The 24,011-nt window shown below is 39.1% G+C and overlaps 1 protein-coding gene across 1 annotated transcript in view; it reads left to right on the top strand.

The window, feature by feature from the left end:
* LOC149817392 (uncharacterized) overlaps positions 1-24,011 on the top strand; it is a 33,766-nt gene continuing 9,755 nt past the window's right edge. Inside the window, exons 1-7 of the mRNA XM_089987394.1 lie at positions 1-352; positions 2,935-3,081; positions 3,316-3,430; positions 3,545-3,639; positions 5,200-5,303; positions 23,014-23,051; positions 23,477-23,712. Of these exons, the coding sequence (XP_089843520.1) occupies positions 152-352; positions 2,935-3,081; positions 3,316-3,430; positions 3,545-3,639; positions 5,200-5,303; positions 23,014-23,051; positions 23,477-23,712 (936 nt within the window). The 5' untranslated portion in view covers positions 1-151. The remainder of the gene's footprint in view (positions 353-2,934; positions 3,082-3,315; positions 3,431-3,544; positions 3,640-5,199; positions 5,304-23,013; positions 23,052-23,476; positions 23,713-24,011) is intronic.

Raw genomic sequence — 24,011 nt, forward strand, 5'->3', positions numbered from 1 at the left:
CCTCTTTCCGTTCTCTCCCTCTCCCCTTCCGTATCCCTCTCTTTCTGGTCTCTCGGATCCAATCTCTCTGAGAGATCGTTCGTCACTAGATCATCTGATCCACGTACACAGAGGACAGAGAAGAAGGAGAGGCGGTGGAAGGGGGGAAGGGATGGCGCCGTCTGCATCAGGAGCGGTGCAGCAGCAGCAGCAGCAGCGGCCTCAGCAGCAGCAAGGGATAGGGAAAGCGATCACGGGCGTCATAAGGATGGCGGTCTTCTGGTACTTCGCCATGAAGTTCTTCTCGCCGAAGAAGCCGCCGCCGCAGCCCTCCGAGCTCATGTCCAACCTCTTCCCCAGAGGCGAACCCCTGGTCTGGCCCTCGATTCCGAACCCTAATTCCCCGATCGGCTTCCTGCCGTGGCTGATTGATCGGTTCTCTCTGCTTCTGTGTTGCCGTTTATTTGTTTTTTTTATTTACTGGTTTAACTTCTCGAGAGATCTTTTTATCGGCTATCTCGACGGCATCTCTAGTGTTTGAGTTATTGTTTGTTAATCCATTGTCCTGTGCGTGTGATGATTGTCGTTCTCTAGTGTGAGTTTTTGTGTGATCTGAAGAGAACTGTGGAGATTCTGTGGGAATTATTATTGTTCGATATTGCGACCGTGTTTGCGGCGGAATAGTTTCTCCATATGAGGATTTGAACGTTGGATTGAATAAAATGATGTGCTTGGGGATTTAGGCGTGTTAGGAACTGCATGTGTTGTTTCATCCGACGTTGTACTTTGAGAACCTTTGTGTTACGAATACGTGTGCACGATTCAGTATTTCCTTTTGGGTTATCGATCGCTTTAGCTTAGGAAATAACCGTTTTTTAACATGGAAATGATTAACTAACAATGAGTTTACGGATTTAGGCGAAATAAGCTTTTGATTTGTCGGGGTTTATGTTATAGGTACTTATATCTACAAAAAACAGAGAGTGCATCCATCCAGCATCTCCTCGAGTTCATTGCTTGTTTCAATTCGGGAAGCTCAAGAATTTAGCTTTAGTTTGAACCTTGAATATAGTAAATCCCTTATATGGGTAGGCGCGACTCTCTGTCACAGAATATAGTTGGGCACAATAAGTTTGATATTAACCTTAGGGAAAGTAGGCACAAACAAGGAAGAGGCCGAATGGGAACTCATGATAAAGAAGAGAAGGCAAAGGTAAAGATGTCAGAAAACAAACTGGAATAATGAGAATTTGACTAAGTCAAATTCAAAGCAACCACCTGCAGTCCCCCCCCCCCCCCCCCCCCCCCCGAGTGAAGGTGTTGGTTTCAGCAGAAGCTACTGAAGATGTTCGTATCTGTTCTGTGAGTGGTTGGCCTCACATGCACGAATTGAAAGAGACTTGTAAGTTGCAATAACCGAAGACTAATGTGAGCGGGTCGAATGTTCAGATAACGGAAAGATGTCCGTAAAGCAGATTTTGATGTCGCTGTCCTTGGGTTTTTGATATTGAAGGAGAGATGAAAAAGAGAAGTTGTATGAAGGAAATATGTACGATGGGTGAAAGAGGAAGCAACACCATCAGATTAGACAATAAAGAAGGATTGAAATAAGGTTGAATTTAGAAACAACAGATTAGAAGCAATGAGGGAACAAGAAGGGAGAGAAAGGAAGATAAAGAGAAATAAGGCAAGAGGTAGGTACCTTAATAGACAAGGAACTGAAGATCAATATGAATGACTTGCTGTTGAAGATCAGATACCATGTAAACCTTGTTACCTTGCTGTTGATTGAAGTTAATGGAGAAGAGGAGGCACAGCAGGAGTTCGTGGGCCTCTATAAAAGTTCTCAGGTTGAGAGGCTGCAGTTCTTATTTTATTTATGGTAAAGCTCTAATGTGGGCTGAATACAAACAATCATTGAAACAAACAAAAATTATAAGGATATGCCACATGCACAACTCCTATTACACATCAAACAATAACTAAATTACAAGATATTTGATACGATAAAACCAATAGCTGAATGGACTAAAATATGCCTAGCAAGAATATGGAGTGTGTTGTTTGTAATCAATTTTTTGGGGATGGGTATTTATTGATAAATTACATATTGAAGATTTAATTTAGAAGCTGGGGTCTGTGATAAATTTTACCACCGTGGCCATTCTTGGGTTCAAACCTGAGAGGGGATACCCCTGTAACTTGGCCATAATAAAAAGTGACCACCTTTCAACAGGGTCAAGGTTTATCATCTTTTTAATAAATACTATTCCAAATACTGTTTGTTCAGTCTTATGGTCAGGTTCAAGACACTTAAGCACTCTCTAATAGTAAACTTAACATATAAAGTACATGACATTATTTATTTTAATATTTGTGAAAGGTTAAATTTGTAATATGAAAAAATTACTTTTCCATGTCATTCCCAACTCTGCTCTGTCTATTTTCCTTTTATATGTCATCATATCTCCTTCATAGAACATTCAATCAGTTGATCATGTTAGATGATGGATAGAGTGAGACTTTTATACTGTAACACTGACATCATTCTTCCATCCACGTCTTTAAGGCCTGACATGAAAATCTATTTTTTTACTGTTTTCTTCATGCAATTGGTGTCCGGAATAAACAAAATGGAGTCCGCTTGGGAAATTATTTTTGGCTACGAATGGGTTACATTCATCTTCTGATCTTCAGCACTCAGCAGTCACCATTTGTTCTTGTAGCTAGAGAAAATATCTGTAGATATTGCTTCATATGATTTCATCGGTTTATTCATTTTTCATATGCGAAACCTACCACATTCGCTTCAATCAAGTTTTCTTGCATATGGTTCTTTTCTTTTTTTATTTTACAGATTTTATATGCCTGCCATTTCTAGCTTAGTCTTTCAGCTAATAACACTTTGAACTTTTGCAACTTGATTTATTTAACAGCGAGCTTTTGTATGATCAGGACATGTGGCTTTATCTTTCCGAGCATGAAAAATTTAATGATTTCGGCAATGAGGGTTCCCTAGTTTGGCATGAGGCAAACATCCCATATGCAGTTTGGGGACCACAGAGCAGTAGATCATATTCATTCATGTACTCTCCATCAGAGGTATTGACAAATGACATTTGCTAATTGCCTTTTCATTGGGTAGATACTGTTAGAAAACGATAATGTGCAATTTGCTTTAAACTCGACTTTTCAACCATGTAAATGTAATAAGAATCTACTTCATTTAATTATTTCCACTTTATTGGATGGTATCAACACACATTTATTTTAATCTGTTTGATGTGGCTTACATGTTTTATTTTTTCGGTTAATGATTATATGAACTTATTTCAGGGCCTTAAGCATAATGGGAGCTTATACGCTCATGTTTACTTTGCTCGGTCTGGTTACCCACCTGATCCTAACGATCCAGAGTATCAACCTCTATATGCGTTTGGAAGAGCACATCGTAAATCCGTTCTCTTTTTCTTAAATTTAATTTTTATCATCACTATGGTCTGCTATTAGTTGCCTTATTTACTGCTTGGGAGAAACATTTATGCATTATGTTGCTCCTCTGCAGCTCTTGTGACATACTTGCCTAAGTCAAAGGCAGATAAAAAAAGGAGCTTGCTTAGTGATTCAAAAAGTGCTGAAAAGGATGAATTGGCATCTAAGGTTTGCTTTCTCACTTCCATAGAGTAATTAGTCTTATTGTAGATCCTGTCACCTTCTTCCTTGTAGATTGAGCAGCTTGAGGGTGGGAACCTTTCACTTGATTTAATCTATTTCTTTGCTATTGCTTTCCCTCTCCCCCTATACATTCACTTATATATCAGTATATATATATATATATATATATATATATATATATATATATATATATATATATATATATATATATATATATATATATATATATATATTTTGTGTGTGTGTGTGTGTGTGAACATTGACTATCCTTGTGGGTCCAAACTCATAGGGTGAGGTTGTTTTGACCAAACTTGACCCCACAGATGTTTTCAGCATGGTCAAAATAGGAAGGATAGACCCTTGGATCATATTTTTTTATGTAAAAGTACAAATTTTTGAGGGTTGAAAATTCGGTAGTGTAGGCTGTTGATTTTTCAAACCCTGGAAAATCTGACGTACATGTAGGAAAAACATGATGCAGGGTCAAATGTGCAAAAAAGAAATAGCTCTCTATTGGAACCCACGAGGGTAGCAAACATTATCCCTATATGCTTGTACATTTTTTTGTAAGCTTATGTTGGGGCTTAGTTCCAAGCATAAGCTGGAACTGGTAAGATGTCAACCCATGTTGGGACCTGAGTTCCTCTCGGCCTCAGTTTATAGTGGATTGTTCAGACCATATATGAATTGGGTCAGGTAATCTAATACTTGTTGTGATACCTGGGATACCCCATGATGATCTTGGCAAGAATATGGGGCAAACAGTTGATGAGGGTTTTAATGTGTGCGTTTGGAAATGACTATATGTTGGGTAAAAGTCCGATGAAGCAAGAAGGTGATTAGATGTCAGTATAACATAATAGCAGTAACTGACACACCAAAACAAAAGGCTGCATTTGGTAAAATGTATCTTTTTATGTTGAAATGGCAAATAGTGATGGATAAGCAATTAAGAAATATGCTTCCATAGGAAAAATGAGGCAAATGTACACTATCTCAGTCAATAATCAAACATGTAACTAACACGATATTTAAAATATCTGGTTTATGCATGTAGAGTGTTTGGGTCTGTGTTGTTACTGCAGTCCAGAATCTCTCTCTCTCTCTCTCTCTCTCTCTATATATATATATATATATATATATATCTGCCAAAAAAAAGAAAAGTTGTGCTTGTCTGAACTGCTCTTTACTTTCTTGAGATGACTATGGTTTTACTTTGGATGAGTTGGAGCTGGACATATTTCCTGATTGAGATGTGTTTTAACTTGGGACATCGTCTTCCCTGGTTAAATGAGGCTGGTCAAGTGTGTAGCTTTTTGTTCACATTGTTGTTTATTAATTGAGGTTGGAAAGCATAGATGAATAAAAATATTTGGAAACTACACATATTTTTAAGTGTCATTCTTTTGATGTAGTTTTTTCATTTCAGTTTTTCCTTCATGGTTTTACAGAAACTAAAATCTGTGCAGCTGCATCATCATATCTTTCTTATGGTTGCAATAATACAATTCAGTAGATGAATAAAATTAGTTTTACTATGTACAGGTGAGTGAGAAAAGTTCTGTTACTGACGAGGATAATGGCCCCACAGAATGGGTTTCATATTGGAAGCCGAATATCACAATCAATCTAGTCGATGATTTCAATCGGTAAGTGTGCTTGGGATGATTTCTATTTATAGGTTGTTAGAAGCCAAGTATGATTTCATGGGCTCTTTATGCATTATGGGAAGTTAGACTACTCTCAGGGAAACCTGTTCGTTAATGATTAGGTTTTTTTGTGTTTTAGGTAGGGATGCATACAAGTCAAATTCTGTTGGGATGTAGTTAATATCAGATCTGACTGTTCATTCTTCCATTCAGTTTTGGGTTCAGATCAGAGTTGGATGTAAAAACACTCCAACTGAACCTGAATCCAGTTATTACGATAAAAGCCTTTTTGAATCCAACCTTATATCACTTATTACACTTAAAAGCTGAATGGACACATGGTAAAACAATCATAAAAATGGTGTCGTCTTCGTTGATTGTAGCTGGGACATCATCTGCGTTCCAATTGTATACCTTTTAAAACCAAAACGATCCGACCGAATCAGCATATAAAACTGGAACCAAGTCCAAATCCAATCAGATTTTACCATGCAATACTGTATCCGACCTACGTCACACAAATACTCCATTTTGACTCCTGTTCCGTATCCCTTTATATAAAAGTCACGATGAGAACTTTATAAAAATAGCCATTTCCCCGTATCCTCAGCCATATCCATGTGACATAATCCGACCTGATCACATATTATGATTCAAGATTTTTTTACCAAATCTGACTAAATGGGTTTTGCTCAGTTGGATATCTGACCCAGACCCATACCGTTGACATCCCTAGGTTTAGGTGTGACCATAACAGATTGGTATTTAGGCTTCTATATGGAAGGCCATTTGTTCAAACAAGTGCTTGGAATAGTAAGACCCCAAAGTGGCAGTTTTATATGTTATAAAACTAAAACAATGTAAAAAATTCCAGAAATATGAAGGTGTTGATAGAGGGGTTATTAAAGGTCCATAAATGTATTTATTGTTAAATCAATTTTATTCTTGTTATCTTGTATGAATATGGGTTGTATTGTAAATATGTTGAAGTTTCTCTCTCTCTCTCTCTCTCTCTCTATATATATATATATATATATACTAAAATCGTATCGTTAACCTGTTTTCTTGAAACCACATTGCCATCCCGTACCAACGGAACCAGCCCATGGATAACATGTAAACACAAAAAATATAATAATAATAATAATAAAAAAAAGAAAACACTTGTTTTCTTAGGATATTGAGGTGAGCACATGGTTTTCCTAAGTATGGGCCCCACATCCTCTCTATTTGTCTGCCATGTGTCACCCCTTCAAATCCAGCCTTCATCACCTCTCTCTCTCTCTCTCTCTCTCTCTTTCCCCCCCCAAACCCCAACCCACGGTAATGAAACAAGCGGAGATGAAAAAAGAATGTGCCTAAGCACAAATACAAGTCCACTTCAAGGACAATACAATGTGCAAAATCCAATACACGAACACACAAGCACAGAAATGCATACAATGGCTACTAATGGCCAATAAAGAGAACAAAACCAATTAAAAAAATGTCTTTATTGACTAACAAATGCTTAAGAAAAGCTAACTAGAGAGGGGGATAAACCCCTCTATATATACAAGGAGGAGGCCTTGGGGAGCTCCCAATAGAGACATTGGGAGCTCCCAACGGCTTTATGATCAAAAGACCATAGAGCCCTTACACAATAACACAAAGATAAAAATAAAAGGAAATACAAATATGTCCCTATTGGATAGACCCTACTACATAGACAAAAAGAACAAAATACCCCCGATGGGTACTGCCTATTATAACAATATATATAACTATATTTTAACACCCTCCTTCAAATTTACGGTGTGATCACTGAAAGTTTGTTAAGGAGAAAGAGAAACGAAGGTGCAGGAAGAACTTTAGTTAAGTCTGCAAGCTGATACTCAGATGTAACATACAACAACTCGATAGTCCCTCTCATATATTTATCCTGCACATAATGACAATTCATCTTAATGTGCTTTGTTAGCTCATGGAAGGTGTGATTGCTTGCAATATAAATTACGCTTTTATTGTCGCAACACATCTTCGAAAGATAAAGATGTTTACACCCATATCTCTGAGAAGATTCCTTAGCCATACAAGCTCCATGGTTATCGCAGCCATTGCACGATACTCAACTTTAGTAGAGGATAATAAAACTTTCTGTTGCTTCTTCAAAAAAAATTAAAGAATCCCTTAAGAAAACAAAATACCAGTTGTTGAGATTCTATCATTAGGGTTTCTTCTCTAATCTGCATCAAATTAATCAAGTAAATCTAAAGGTGAAGATGATGATAAGAAAAACCCTTTAGTGATGGAGTTTTTAATGTATCTGGTGATCCTTAATAGCGCACAATGGATGTGCACAATGGATGTGCACAATGGTTGGAGCATGCTGAAATTAACTTGCTGAATGAACAATATGAGCTATATTTGATTTGGTGATAGATAATTAGGTGAGTGATTTCTATCAGTTGTCTGTAAGGAGTAGAATCTTCAACTAAGGTTTCATCTTCTATTTTGAGTTTTGCATCGGCAACTTCAGGAGTCTCCACCTTCTTATCATTAGAAATTCTCAACTTATCACAAATATCAACAAGTTTTATTTGAGATAAGATATACCCTCTGGGTGGGTAGGCAAATTTAATACCTAAAAAATATTTCAAATGCCCAAATTTGACATATTAAATTTTTCTTTCAGATAGTTTTAATTTCATCGACTCTCTTTTTGTCAATACAGGTACTAGCATCGTTATTCTACTATTGTATGTAGATGATATGATAATCACAAGAAAACCCTGGCGGAGGATCTATGTAAACTTTTTCATTAAGTCTTCTATTAAAAATGCATTTTTAACATTTAACTGGTAAATGGTTACTTTTGCATGAAGGCAACAACTATTAGGGTTCTTACACTAGTCATTCTCGTTGTCAATGCACAGGTTTCCTCATAATCAATCACATATTCTTGATTATACCCTTTGACAACTAACCTAGTTGTGTATCTTTCAAGAGAACCATTACTTTTATTTTTTACGTTAAATACCTATCTACATCCTATGTCACATGGGTGCGGGTACGAGTACGAGTGCGACATGGGTGCAGAGCAATTTCAAAATTTTTGGATACGGGGACACGACTATATATATATATATAACAATAATAAGATTGTAAATTTTAAAGCAAAAATAAAAAAGTAATTTTATTGAAGTAATAACACAAACATACCAAAATATAACACATAAAGAAGCTTGTGAGTGTGATACGTTTTGGATTTGGACCCGAGTCCAAATTAATTTTAATAAATGGACAAAAATAGACTTGGTCAAAGTTGACCGAGTCCAAAATGTGGAAGGACTCAGACCCGTTGATCGAGTCCGACACTTAGTTGACCGTGTTCGTCCCGTGTTCGAAGCCTCACCCGTGTCGGGGCGTCTCGACGCGGGTGCACTGACCTTTTAGCCGAGTCCGTGTGACTTAGTCTACATCCTATGAGTTTCTTTCCTAATGGTAGGCTAACTATTTTCCAAGCGAGACTTACAAAGGGCATCTAGTTCTATGTTCATGGCTTCAATCCAATGAAGATAGCTTTTAGCTTCATTGTAATGTGATAGTTCATGATAAAAGTGAAGTGCCATTATAGTTTGGAGAAAATGAGTCATGTGATACAAACTTATTTGGTGGATTGAAAACTCAATAGGATCTCATACGGGTTGATTGTTCTATGGGTAGACCGTGTGAGTACCTTTCATAAGCACAAGGTTGATCACTTTGCTCACGCTGGGTATAGACATTGCATATCATTAGAGGAATTTTCAACCATATTATCATTATTATGAGATGACTCTATATTATCATCAACATGTCAATGTCCATTATCAACATCATTATCTAAAGAGTTATCACAAATATAATTACCATCATGATTTATCTCACAATCATTTGATTCATAGGAACTATGTTATTCTTTTGGCAAAAGATCAAAGAAGAAATTGTAGTTTACTTTCTCTTTGTTATCTTTTTTATCAAAACCATTTTAACTTTACAAGAAAGTTACATCTTTAGAAACATATAGTATATTAAGTTTAAGATCAAAACACCTACCTATAGTATGTTAAGTTTAAGATCAAAACACTTATACCCTTTTTGAGTTTCACCGTACCCAACAAAAACACATTCAAATGCTTTTGGAGATAATTTGTCATTTTTATGAGTAAGAACAAAACATTTGCAAACAAATTGGGTGGTGTTAAATATTTTTTCGAATGAAGAAATATTTTGCAAAGAGGATGAAGACATTATATTTATCAAATAGATTGAGGTCAAGACGACTTCAACTCAAATATTTAGAAATAAGTAGGGTTCTAGTGATTGTTATGATATGTCTATTTTTTCTTTCCGCCAACCCATTTTGTTGTAGAGTCTTAGGACAAGATCTTTGATGCAATTTTTTATTTTGTTTTAAATAATTTTGATTTTTTTTACGTATATTTTTCACCTGAGTCAGACCTTAGTATAAAAATATTGCTTTGAAATTGTTTTTTAATAATCATATGAAATTTTGTAAAACATGAGAAAACATCTGATTTGAAGTTTAGGAAATAAATCCATAAATATCTAGTGAAGTCATCAGTAAATGCAACATAATACAAATAACCACCCTTTGACATGATCGGGGATGTGCCCCCATACATCCAAATGCACTAACTCAAAATGTTTTTTAGAAATAAAGGTTCTATTTGAAAATAGAATTGATTTCATTTTCTCAATAATGCAATCTTTGCAAATAATATCTTCTGAGTTAGTGCATTCAGATGTATGGGGCTCGTCCCCGGTCATGTCAAAGGGTGACTATTTGTATTATGTTACATTTAAAAAATACTTGTAGTAGAAGATGTCTTGAGAAATTGTTGGAGTGCCTCTGTTAGTTGAGTAATGAAATTTTAAAGATCTCTATTTGTCTTTTTATTTTTCTTAGATGTGGATTCTCCAGCGGAAGCCATTTTTTTATTGAGTTTGAGACATGCTTGTTTGATATGCCCTTGTTTATTACAATAGTGCCAAATGAATTTACGTTACTGCAATTATTGGACATTCCAGAATGAAAATGAAATGATATTACGATGGATTTTATCGTAGGGCAGCTCAAAACCCGACACTAGCATGACATAATTTGGGTGGTAGTGGACGATCTGACTAGAGTGCACATTTTCTGCCAATCCAAACCAATAAGACTTTAAAGAGCTTGGCAAAAGTATACATAGATGAGATATTCAGATTACATGGATTATCCCTATCGATAGTGTTAGATAACGATCCTCGTTTTACATTGGATTTTAGAATCAGCGGCAGAAAGCTTTGGGTACCATATTGAAGTTCAGTACAACTTTTTATTTTCATACAAATGGACAATCAGATAAAATCATACATACTCTCGAGGATATATTGAGATCATGCGCGTTAGATTGAGCAAGAGCATGAGACATGCATGAAACTTGCAAGAGTTTTTTTATAATAGTAGCTATCATGCCAATATTGGTATGTCCCCATATGAAACCTTATATGGCAGGCTTCGCAGATCTCCTGTGTGCTGGAATGAAGTTGGTGTTAGGGCAGTAGAATCCTCAAAAGTGATACAACACTATGTAGATCAGATGCAATTGATTCACCATCATCTAATCGCAACGCAGAGTAGACAAAAAAGCTATGCGAATCAGAGGTATGAGTAGCTCAACTTTGCCGTGGGTGATTACGTTTTCATTTGGGTATCATTGTCAAAGAGCATTTTCAGATTCATTTAGAAGCTCAGTCCTTGATCCGGAGGTCCTTGCATTGTTATCAGGCTTAGTCTCGGCCAATACTTCATCTCTTCATTTTTTTAGTCATGCCAAGACAAGTTTTAATTTCAAAAAGCATAGCAAATCTCCCTATCTGCATATTCTAATTTCAAAAGAAAAAATATTTAATTTTAAGATAACCTATTTAGAAAAAACATCTACCATACATATAAAGATAGAACGACAAAGATATACATACAAGAATACAAAATCCTTGAATCCATATCATTCACAAATACAAATCTTTTTCACGACCATGATGCCTTGCTCTGGTACCATATCACGAAATGACACCGATCCCAACACACTCCATAATGGTCTCCAAGAACATAAAACATTTGGATAAAAGTATGAGAGCTAAAAGGTTACATGGAAAAGTGAATGAATAATTCTATTCATAATCAACAATAAGAATACAAAAGAAAGACTACTTTGAATAACTCTAGTCATAATGGACACTAGCAATGTTGTGAAAAGCGTTGAGGTGTAGCGAAGTGCTCCACCAAAAACCAAAGCGAAGTGTAAACCTCAAGGCGTAAAGCGTAACCCTCAGTGTTTTTTTTTTAACTTAAAAAATATTTAAAAAATATCTAAAAATACAAATAAATAGAAGAGATGATTTATTGATGAAGCAACAACCAATAAGTTTTCAGATTATTTCCAAACTGACTTGTCTTCTACCAGACAATAAAATTCAAAGTCACAACATAACCATCATAAATTGGACTGCAATTTCTAAAAGCCAAGCCATAAAAAAGCTTCAAAGATATAATGTAAGAATCACAAGCTGGATAGAAAAAATTCCTTAGAAGAAAATCAATAATAATAGCGTACATCTATGTCACACGGACTCTTTTTACGGGGCACCGCACCCGCACCCAGGCGGGTACGACACTTGGACACAACTTCCTGTGTGTTAGGTGAAGTCAACCACACGGAGGTCCATTTCTATCCAAAAGTAGATTCAGTTAACCCTAATCAAGTCCATTTTTATCTTTATTATATATATAAATACATAAATGCACACAAATACACATAGTGTTAACTTAAAACTGTTAAAAATTATATATATACTCCCCGCACCCCCGCACCCAAGTTTTTTTAAAGTGCCGCATCTGCATCTGCATCTGCATCTGCATCTGCATCTGCATCTGCATCTGCATCCGTACCCGCACCTGCACCCGTACCCGCACCTGCACCAGCACCTATGTGACATAGGCATACAGAAAAAAAATCTTTACTTAATACATGTTCACTAACTTAATACATGTTTAAAGAATAGTATACAGAAAAAATCCATATTCACTAAGTTACAGGATTGAAAATCTTAACTTAATACATGCTTATGATTCCAGTTTATGAAAATCTTAACACCACTAAACCAATTCCATTTTATTGATGGCCCTACTGACAATATAATTCAGTTTCTGTGTTCTAATATCACAAACAGACAATTTCAAGGCACCATCAGATCCAGATTTAAATTGAAAAAGGTGAAAAGTGAAAAAAGTCAATAGAACATTCACGAATAGGAGTAGGACACACAATCTTTACAAAAATCAACACATACGGAGTTAATTATATGTACATACATAATCACATGCACAGTCAATTAATTGCACAGAGGATGAAGAAGAAGAAGAAGAAGAAGAAGAAAAGTACAGAAGAAAAACAAAAGGAGCGAAGAAGAAGAAGAAAAAGTAAGAAAAAAGGAAGAGCAAAGAAGAAGCAGCAGCAGCAGGAGGAAAGAAAGTACGTACTTGGTGGTGGCTGCCTCTGGTGGTAGCTGCCGCCAGTGGTGAGGAGGGTGGGGGTTGAGGAGCAAAAGGAAGGAGAGACGAAAGGAGGAGGGGTGCCCTAACATCGGGCCTCCCTCCTCCCTTTTCTTTTTATTATTTTATTTAATTTAGGTGTGCACCTCACCTTGAGGCATGGTAGCGAGGCGTGCACCCCAAGGCGTATGAGGCACACGTCTCATACACATTTGTGCCTTAGCCTTGCACTTCAAGGCAAAAAGCCCCTCACCTTGAGGTGAAGCGCGTTTTTTGCGCCTTAAAGCGCATTTTTCACAACACTGGACACTAGAGATACAAAATGAAAAATTACATAAATTACTCACTACATAACTCTCAAAACATAAAGTACCTAATACTACCCATCACTCTCATACCCTTACACATGAATACATCCCATTTTATAGAAGAGAAGGGGAGGAAAGAGGCAAGAGAGGGAAGAACCCCTCTCAAATAACCAAAGTGAGATACCTCCCATCAGCTATAATTCTAGCTGTTGGGAGCCTAGTCAAACAAGTTTGACTAGGTCCCAACGGCTAGAGTTCTAGCCGTTGGGACTAAGTCAACTTGTTTGACTTAGTCCCCTATATATATTTTTATAATAAATAAATATATAAAATATATAATTATATATATAATATTCAAATATATGCATGGAGTATTATATAAAGATATATACATAAACATGTATATATATACATATATACTTGTATACACACACACACAAAAGAGTACATTGATCTTAACAATGATATTATACCCTATAATATTGTGATGCGACAGTATTTCCATAAATATAGAGTCAGTAGTTAAAATACATAAGTACGCTCAGGTATAAACAAATCTAAATCCAATTTGTTCTTGATTTAGGTTCAAGTCTAGATATAACAAATTGTAGCTGGTATGGGTTAATGAATTTTGGTATAAGCAAGTCTTGACCCAATTTAATCTAGACTAGGTTCAAGTCTAGGAGTGACAAATTTTAATAGGGTCAGTTTAATTGATCGGCTTTTAAATGGACCATTTTTTAAATTAGTTAGATTTTATCTTCTAACAAGGTTATACATTAACAAACTTCAATATAAACATTGATAGAATGAAAAGCCTATAAAATCATGCAAAACTTAGATATCATAAACCTTTTCTATTAGGGCTATTTATTTCACCCTGAATTGAGAGAAATGAACACTTCAAGTGGAAAGTAGCATGGGGTTCACTCATTTCAATGGGTGGAGAGACAAATGCCCTGGAAGTCGAGTTGCATTCCTCGTTGCTCAGGGAACGGCTTTGATGGCATTTTGCCTCTTTCCAGGCAACAGAACAAATGGGCTCTTAGGATTCTTTTTTGAGTTAGAAAGGTTAACTACCCCAAAGGATATTAGAAACGAAACAAGTTTGGGTATACATCAGGTTTAGGACTACAATTATTTTAAGTGATAAGTTGGGGCCAAAATGGGTATAAGTTTGAGCTTTGATTAGGGCTGCAAATGGCTTTGGTATGAAACAAGTTTCAACACGAACTAGGTTCTGGACCTCTGGTTCATGTCAGTTCGTTACAAACTAGATAGAGCCATATGGGTAGGGTATCAAAATGGTTTTCTGAATGTTGATCTGAATAATATCTGATGGGATAGGATTGAATTCGTAAAATATATGTGAACACACAATTTTGCTCTTTTCATGGGTTTGGGTATGTATAGAGTCCCACATAATTGGGTCGGGTCTTGAACACACTTGATTTTTAATTGGATCTAATAATTTATACAACACTTTGCCAATTTTTAGCTCCACCTGGGTTTGGCTTAGAGGTTGTTTGAGTGGTGGGACACACGCTGCCTCAGGGACAAAGTGGCCCCTGCAGTGTGCATTCCATATTTGATACACTTGGTGAGGCCTGTCCTGGACGGGATAAACAGTGTCCCGCTTTGTTTTCAAAAAGGCATGTTGGAACCTGTGAGTCTCACCCCTAGGGGTGTGACTCATGGGTCCTTAACAAACCCCACTCAGAGTGCTCTGGACCGCCATGTTTTTCTCCTTTTTGCTCTGATGTATATACCTCTTTGGCACTCTAGAGTGCCCCACAAGGCCTTACGGCCTAAGCACCCCGTGTATTCGGACCCTCTCTTCCCCTCTTGATGTACTTTGCTTTCAAGTATCTATAAAGAAGCTTTTTGCATCTCTCTCTCTTTGTGCTTGTGCATACGCGTACTCTTGCTTCCGCTCGTGCGCGTGTGTTGTGCGTTGCTTGTGCGCTTAAAAGGCCTGCCTTCGGTGTGTGTGATTGCCCGAGGCTACGTCACGGGGGCCTTTGCTTCCCAGCCCGTGACAAGTTGGTACCAGAGCCTTGTCGACATTGGGAGTGACAATGGCGCCGAAGAAGATTGCCATGACTCCTTCAAGCAGTGTGGTTCCTGCTGAAGAGGACTTCATGACCGATGATCGGGTGTCAGCCATCTCGCGCGATGTGGCGGAGCTGACTGGGTCAGTGACCAACATGGAGAAGTTGGTTAATGGAACTTGTGTTGCTTTCAGAGATCTCAATGCAGAGATCAAGACAGCAGTAGAGGGAGTGAAAGACTCGGTGGAAAGTCTTGCCACTAAACTTAACTACTCGATGGAGGACTTTTCCACTAGATTTGATGATTTGTTGGGTCGGTTCAACATCATGGCTGCTGAATTGGATATTGTTCGACGAAAGAATGAACAGTTAGAGCGGCAGTTGAGAACTGCCCCGACTGGCAGTGTTGCGACATATGTGGAGAGACCACGTTACAGGCTACCTGAGCCCGCAAAGTATAAAGGCACGCGGGACTCAAAGGATCTCGAGAATTTTATCTACGAGATGGACCAATTTCTAGAAGCTGCGAGGATAGAAGAGGACGCAGATAGGTTGCGCACCGCAACAATGTACTTTGCAGATGAAGCGACCCTTTGGTGGAGACGTCGCTTAGGTGATGTTCGATGGGGATTGGTTGCTATAGCTTCATGGGAAGACCTCCAGAAGGAAATGCGAGACTACTTTCTACCTAAAAATTAAGAGAAAATGACCCGCAAAAGGTTATTGGCATTGAAACAGACATGGTCAGTACATGACTATGTCAAGGCATTCTCTTCGATAATGTTGGAAGTGGAGAGAATGGATGATGAGGATCGGTTGTTTTACTTTGGTAACGGGTTGCAAGGATGGGCAAACCAAGAACTTATCCGGCATGACCCCACAACACTAGCTGAGGCGCTTGCAGTTGCAGAGAAACTTGCCGAGCTGGATAGGAATGACCCTGCATTTCAAGGCAGACAGCAGGGAAATGATCGCAACAACCGAAGGGACAATCGAAGAAATGACCAAGGACAAAATGTTGGTCGGGGAAACCAGCAGAATCATGGCCGTCAAGATGGCCAAAATAATAATCAGAATTGGAATAACTTTCACGGTGGTAATTATCGTCGCCGTGACTGTCGTATCTGCCATGGGGATCATTGGGAGGATATATGTCCCAATAGAAACCGCGGTCAAGGGAATGGAGATAACCGCGCACCTCGAGTTGCGAATGCTGTTCAGGGTGAGGAAGATGATCAACTTGCAGAGGCGCCAACAGTTGGCGCAATGTAGATGATGAATGCAGTAAAGGCCACAACCAGTGTGGAACCGACGGTATGCAAAGAACTGATGTATTTGAAACTTTTGCTCAACGAAAGACTTACCAAGGCATTGGTAGACACGGGTGCCACGCACAATTTCATCTCGCGTGAAGAAGCAAAACGGTTGGGATTACAGTGGGAACAAAAAGAGAGCCGCATGAAAGCGGTTAATTCAGAGGCTAAAGCCATCTATGGCGTTGCTCGGGATGTACCAGTGCGGATCCACAACTGGTCAGGAAGGATCGCGTTATTAGTCGCACCCATGGATGATTTTAAAGTCATCCTCGGGATGGAATTCTTGAGAAGCAACAGGGTAGTGCCGATGCCCCACCTTAACGTTGTCAACTTTGAGAGTGAGGGTCAGCCCTGTATGGTTACTGCGATGACAGGAAAGCCTTGTGAGCGTTTGGTGTCTGCGCTCCAATTGAAGAGAGGCATGAAAAGTGGTGACGAGACTTTTCTTGTCACAATCTGTGCTACATATGAGGTAGAAAAAGTCGCGGATGTCCCAGAGGCCTTAGCGCCAGTATTAAAGGAGTTCGGTGATGTTATGCCCGCCGAGATGCCGAAGAAACTACCTCCGAGGCGTGAGGTAGATCATCAGATTGAATTAATACCGGGTGCACGGCCACCCGCAATGGCTCCTTATCGCATGACAATTCCTGAGCTGCAGGAATTACGCAGACAATTGGATGGTATGCTCGAAGCAGGAATCATCCAACCATCCAAAGCTCTTTTTGGAGCGCCCGTGCTCTTTCAAGCAAAGCACGATGGGTCGAAGCGGTTGTGCGTCGACTATAGGGCACTGAACAAAATGACGGTGAAGAACAAGTACCCGCTTCCTTTGATCGCAGACTTGTTTGATCAACTTAGAAAGGCAAATGTATTCTCTAAGTTGGATTTGAGATCGGGCTACTGGCAAGTGAGAGTTGCAGAAGGGGATGAGGCAAAGACTACTTGTGTAACACGATATGGGGCGTTCGAATTCCTTGTCATGCCCTTTGGCTTGACGAACGCGCCCGCTACCTTTTCGACCCTAATGAATAAGATCTTCTACCTGCACCTCGACAAGTTTGTCGTCGTCTATTTGGATGACATAGTGGTGTATAGCGACTCGATGGAGCAGCATGTTCAGCACCTTCAGATTGTGTTTCGGACTTTGAAGGACCACGAATTGTATGTCAAGCGAGAGAAGTGCCTATTCGGTCAAAAGGAAGTTCATTTTCTGGGGCATATTGTTGGAGGAGGCACTCTCAAAATGGACCACAAGAAGATTGAAGCTATTCAAGCATGGGAGCCGCCCTCTAAGGTTCCTGAGTTGCGCTCTTTCTTGGGGCTTGCAAATTATTACCGACGCTTCATCAAGGGATACTCGCAGATTGCGGCTGCGCTCACAGATCTGTTGAAGAAAGACAGACCATGGCTATGGTCTGATGCCTGTCAGAAGGCTTTTGATGAGTTAAAACATGCCTTGACAGAGGAGCCAGTGCTGAAGTTGCCTGACTGTCGGCAACCCTTTGAAGTGCAGACCGATGCGTCTGACTTTGCTATTGGTGGGGTGTTGCTCCAAGGACATCCCATCGCATTTGAAAGCAAGAAGTTGAACGACGCTGAATGTCGATACATGGTGCACGAGCGCGAGATGTTGGCGGTCGTGCATTGTCTCCGCACATGGAGACACTATCTCTTGGGATCACAATTCGTTGTGCGCACTGACAATGTTGCGACAAGCTACTTCCAAACTCAGAAGAAGCTGAGTCCAAGGCAAGCACGTTGGCAGGATTTCCTGGCAGAATTCGATATGGTCCTCGAGTATAAGCCAGGCAGGACCAATGTTGTGGCCGACGCCTTGAGTCGAAAGGCGGAACTTGCAGCTTTGCTCGCTTGGGAGGGCAGTGTGAGCCAACCGACGAGCGATCTTCTTGAACAAGTGCGAGAAGCTTCGAAAAGTGACCCAATGGCTCAACAACTGATTGCATCAGTGAAGGAAGGAAAGACGCGGAGATTTTGGCTAGATGATGGTTTGCTCTGCGCTGCGGGCGATCGTCTATATATTCCGCGACAGGATACATTGAGGAGGCGCTTGATGCACGAGTGCCATGATACTACTTGGGCGGGTCACCCAGGACAACAGAGGACCTTGGCATTGTTGGAACGTGCATTCTACTGGCCGCAGATGCGCGATGACGTAGATGCCTATGTGCGCACTTGCTTGATTTGCCAACAAGACAAGCCCATCAATCAGAGACCCGGTGGACTACTGGAGCCCCTACCTGTGCCTAGTCGCCCGTGGGAGTGCATAACCATGGACTTCATTGTAAGCTTGCTGAAAGCACAAGGTTGCAGTTCAATTTATGTGGTTGTGGATAGGTTCTCGAAGTATGCTATCTTCGTGCCTGCCCCTGCCACCTGTTTAGCCGCGGATACTGCAAAGTTATTCGTGCGGAATGTAATTAAGCATTGGGGAATTCCAGAGAGCATCGTCAGTGATCGTGATGCACGCTTCACTGGCAAGTTTTGGCGAGAAGTGTTTCGCTTAATGGGGACGAACTTGCATTTCAGCACAAGTTTTCACCCCAAACCGACGGACAGACAAAGAGAATAAATGGCATGCTGGAGGAATACCTGCGATACTTTGTCAGTGCCAACCAAAGGGATTGGGTTGATTTACTTGATACGGCTCAATTCTGCTACAATCTTCAAAAGAGTGAGTCATCTGGCCATAGTCCATTTGAAGTTACAACTGGACAACAGCCGCAAACTCCGCACTCCCTTGCTGCGCGAGGACGTGGAAAAGCACCTTATGCATACCAGTTTGTCAGGAACTGGCAAGATCAGACAGAGTTGGCAAAGGCATATCTAAACAAGGCAACCAAGTGCATGAAGAAATGGGCAGATGAGAAGCGTCGCCCAACATAATTTTGAGTTGGAGACAAAGTGTTGGCAAAGCTCTTTCCTGACCGCACGACTATCTTTCGGGGCCACCACCGAGGCCTTATTCGCAAGTATGATGGCCCCTTCACCATCATCAAACGTGTGGGAAACTTGGCGTACCGGTTGGACTTGCCAGCAAACTTTCAAGTGCACCCGGTATTCCATATATGCAACCTGAAGCCATTCCACGAAGATGAAGGAGATCCTCAACGGAGCATGCCTCAACGTGCTCCGTTCCCGCAGCGAGCACCTTCAACAATTAGTGTACCAGGCAGAGATCCAAATATCACACTCAACCATTCCAACAACTATCTAGGGGAAGTCAAAAAGTACTTAGTGCAGTGGAAAGGATTGCCAGAATGTGAAGCCATCTGGGAGAAAGCCAACAACATGTTTCAGCATCGACAGCTTGTAGAAGGCTACCATGAACAATTGGCGTCGAGGACGGCGCCAACTTAGGCGGGGGAGCGTGTTCCGGACCGCCATGTTTTTCTCCTTTTTGCTCTGATGTATATACCTCTTTGGCACTCTAGAGTGCCCCACAAGGCCTTATGGCCTAAGCACCCCGTGTATTCAGACCCTCTCTTCCCCTCTTGATGTACTTTGCTTTCAAGTATCTATAAAGAAGCTTTTCGCATCTTTCTCTCTCTCTTTGTGCTTGTGCATACGCGTACTCTTGCTTCCGCTCGTGCGCGTGTGTTGTGCGTTGCTTGTGCGCTTAAAAGGCCTGCCTTCGGTGTGTGTGATTGCCCGAGGCTACGTCACGGGGGCCTTCGCTTCCCAGCCCGTGACACAGAGTGTTCAGGCGGCGTTTGCTCAGTGATTCAAACATGCTCTTAGGGTATATAATTGGTTTGGGTTTAGGTTGCATTGGCTATGAAATGCAGTTTGGTATGAGTTAATGGGTCCACATATGTATTGGCTCTAAAAGTCAGACCCAAACCTGACCTATTCTAATTCAGGTTCGGGTCCGAGTGGTGATATAGTTCTAGAATATGGAGCTATACGGATTAGCGGGTTTGAACAAACCTAATTTGAAATTGGGTTGTGAGAAGTGTTTAAAGCAAGGTTGCCAAACTAGGAAGCGGAAGCGGGAAACGATACGGGAAGCGAAAGCGAGAAGCAAGGCATTTTAAAATTTATACAAAGCGGGAAGCGAAGTTTCAATTTAAAAATGAAATATGAATAAAAAATGAAGCAATATGGAATCAAACAAGAAACAAATAAAATTGATCATTCTTATATTTCATGATTTTTCTGTAAAAGAGTTAAATTTTTGTTAAAATCTAACAATGATGGTTTCCAATTCAAAGAAAGTACATGGAAAGTGAGTGAAAGCGTGAGAGAAAATACATGAAAAAGATAAAAGGAAACATGAGAAAAGTATATAGTATGCATAGACCATGTGTATGAGAAGCATAGAAGAAGCGTGGGGGAATCAAGCTTCCCATGAAGTTTCGGAAGCAAGGAGTATCGCGCTTCCGAAGTGAGTTCCAGGAAGCGAGCTTCCCACCTACCTAAGAAGCTTCCGGTAACTCTGGTTTAAAGCGTCAAAATAATGACAATAAAAATCTGGTGAGATTTTTTTTTTTGAAAATCTTACATTTTTGGCAAAATATCAGCAACAATAGATAACTAAAATTTTAATAAAAATAGTTTCTTGAAAAAAAAATACTTCAAAAATAAAAAACATGTTTTTTCGTTATAAATAGTAGTTAAAAGTTAAAACTATACATATCGTGATAAAAAATAAAAACATATATTCTGGACATATCACAAAAAATTTAGTTTAAATGTTTTGGCAATTTCTCACGATTTTTGTGATTTAAAAAAAATCTCTGAAATTTGTCACTGCCCTCTGGCTTACCTGGGAGTAAGTCCGGGAAACCTGACTAGTTAATAGCTAAATTCTTAAATTCCATGGTTGTCATCTAATTCATAAATTTTGAAGTTACAAATAGCGGAGATGGTGGTAAAAATACAACAGACACATGAAATATACATTGAAACAAGGTTCCCTCTGTCCATTTTAGCCCAGACTAGGGTCAGTGAAATCACTCCAGTTTACCATACGCTATACTTCCCTCCAGACTACTCAGAGATCTTTGTCAGTGACCCAGAGGGGGAATGAGTCAGTTTGATCTACCGAAATGCTATCATTGACTTCTTCATGGTACTTGGCAAATAGCGAGAGTTTTCCTGACCACTATAACTAGACTATAGGACCAAAGATTGCTAAAACAATAATTGAATCAGAAGAGCACATAGCTCAGTGGCTTGCTAGCTGGTCTGGGATTTCTTTCTCACTAATTTATTTATTTTACTATTATTTCCCTTCTCTTTATATCTGTCTCAGGGTGTCAAAACATAATCTTGAATTCTCTTTCATGTACCGTGGTTGGCTTTCCTCGATAGGGCCTAACTGCCCAGTTTTTGTAGATCATATGCTTAAACTATTACTTCGACTTCCCAGGCTTTCTTAGTTGTTGTCCTTGAGTCCAGTATGAACCTTTCAGTCTTCTGTAGCAAGACAGAATAATCATCCATAATGAACAGTTCTTTCTTCCTGAATGCTAAGTCTAAGATGCATCATATGCATGGAAGCTCCTTTTGACATTAAATTCTCGTCAGTCAGTCATGTAATTTAGCCAACCTCTGATTAAATTATATTACTTCTACCTTTAGATGTTGGATGAATGTGTATATAAGATGTTTCATGGAATAGCTAGCTTCTAGAGTAGACGGCTAACTTGTATGATTTACCAGATTACTAGATAAGAAAAGATATGGATTGTTAAAATATATATGTATATAAAATCTGTATTGTTATAGCTTTCCCTATAGGGGCATTTTTGTCTTTTACATGTAATTAAATACTGTTTATTAAAACAGTATTTTTTCATGTTCCTTTTCTTATTTTTATAACATGTAATTAAGGGAGACCAATGGGGGCTCTATGGTCTTTTCAGACCATAGAGTTGTTGGGGCTCCTAACTGTCACAGATGTGACGGTTGAGAGCTCCCAAGGTCTCCCTCTCTCTCTTGTTTTGTTGTGTATATATAGGGGTGTTCTCCCCCTATTCTTCTCATGCTTTTCCAAGCATATATTCAATAACGAATATATTTTTTTACTTGTTTTGCGTTGCCTTTTGTTGGCTTTTTGTATTGTCCCATAGTGGACTTGTGTTCTTACAATTTTGTGCCTATATTGTGCCTTTGTGCCCTTATATTATCCACTATCGGACTTGCATGTGATTTTGCACTTTGTTCTTTCCACATACTTCATTACGTGGACATGGATGCAGGCTCTCTGCTGTTGTTTCGTTTTTATTTAATGGCTCTTTCTAACAAATAATGCATTTCTGATTGATCATGTTAACCAACTTCCTTAAATAATATATGCAGGATATCAGAGTTGATGAACTTTAGATCTGGGCATTATCTGTTATTTTCTCATCCATTTGTTAAAAGAAATACATCTGGATAAGCTACATATTGTTTTTATTTTTTACCTTTTTTCTTTATTTTTTGCAGATATCCTCATAATGCCGTTCCTCCCAACATTGCTGGCTGTATCCTTGTGATCATCATATGTTCTATTGATTTTTCCTCTGTGTGTGTGTAGGTGTGCAAACAGGGATTTGCATGATAACCCACGCCGGTTTCTATTATTGTCCATGACTTTTGATCGACATTAATAGAGGATTTTTTTTGCCAATTACAATTTATAGAATAGCATAGTGTGCCTTGCATTGGTTGGCACAGCTATGCATATTTTGACAAGTTTTTGGAAATAATTATTATGAAGTGGTTATTTTTGGGGTAATTATGGCAAAATATCCTTAATGATGCCTACTAAATTACTAATGCTAGGCCAGGCACTCCCTATCGTTTTGTAATTGTTTAGTCGGAGAACACCATGGTCAACATGTTAGTAACTCTTTTGCATCACTTCATGAAAAGTGACTTTGTCTAGTTCTTGACCATGACAATGCAGACATAAACATAGAGCCTTCTACAATGAACTACTACCCCACATTATACTTCAACGAGTTTTGGCTACTCAGAGACAAGCTGATTCCAATTAATGAAACAGTCTCAGAACTGCCTCTAAATTTAGAGCTGGGTCCCATCAGTCTGACCAAGTGGCAACTTTTTCTACAGATGGATCAATCATTCCAGATTCATCATAATTATGGAAGTATGCTTGAAGGCGAGGCTGATGAACTTAAGGTTGTTATTTTCTAATTAAGCAAGTGAACAATATTTGGCTTGATCTGATCGATCTGGAATTGAAAAATGCTAGTGATTTGTTGATATGAGATTTTAGATGTACGCTTAGCCTGCCACTAAAAAATTCTTTGTGTGAGGATTATGGGATGAAATTCTGTCATTTGAATTTTTAGAGACTTTATGAAAACAAAAGTATAATGAGTTTATAAGTGGAGCTATTGAACATTTAACATTGAAGCTTGTGTGATGTATTTATATGTTCCCTGTTTTTGGTTCATCTATCATATGTATTTCCAGTT

This window comes from Nuphar pumila, chromosome 14, assembly GCF_984573655.1.
Source record: "Nuphar pumila chromosome 14, dmNupPumi1.hap1.1, whole genome shotgun sequence".
Lineage (NCBI taxonomy): Eukaryota > Viridiplantae > Streptophyta > Magnoliopsida > Nymphaeales > Nymphaeaceae > Nuphar > Nuphar pumila.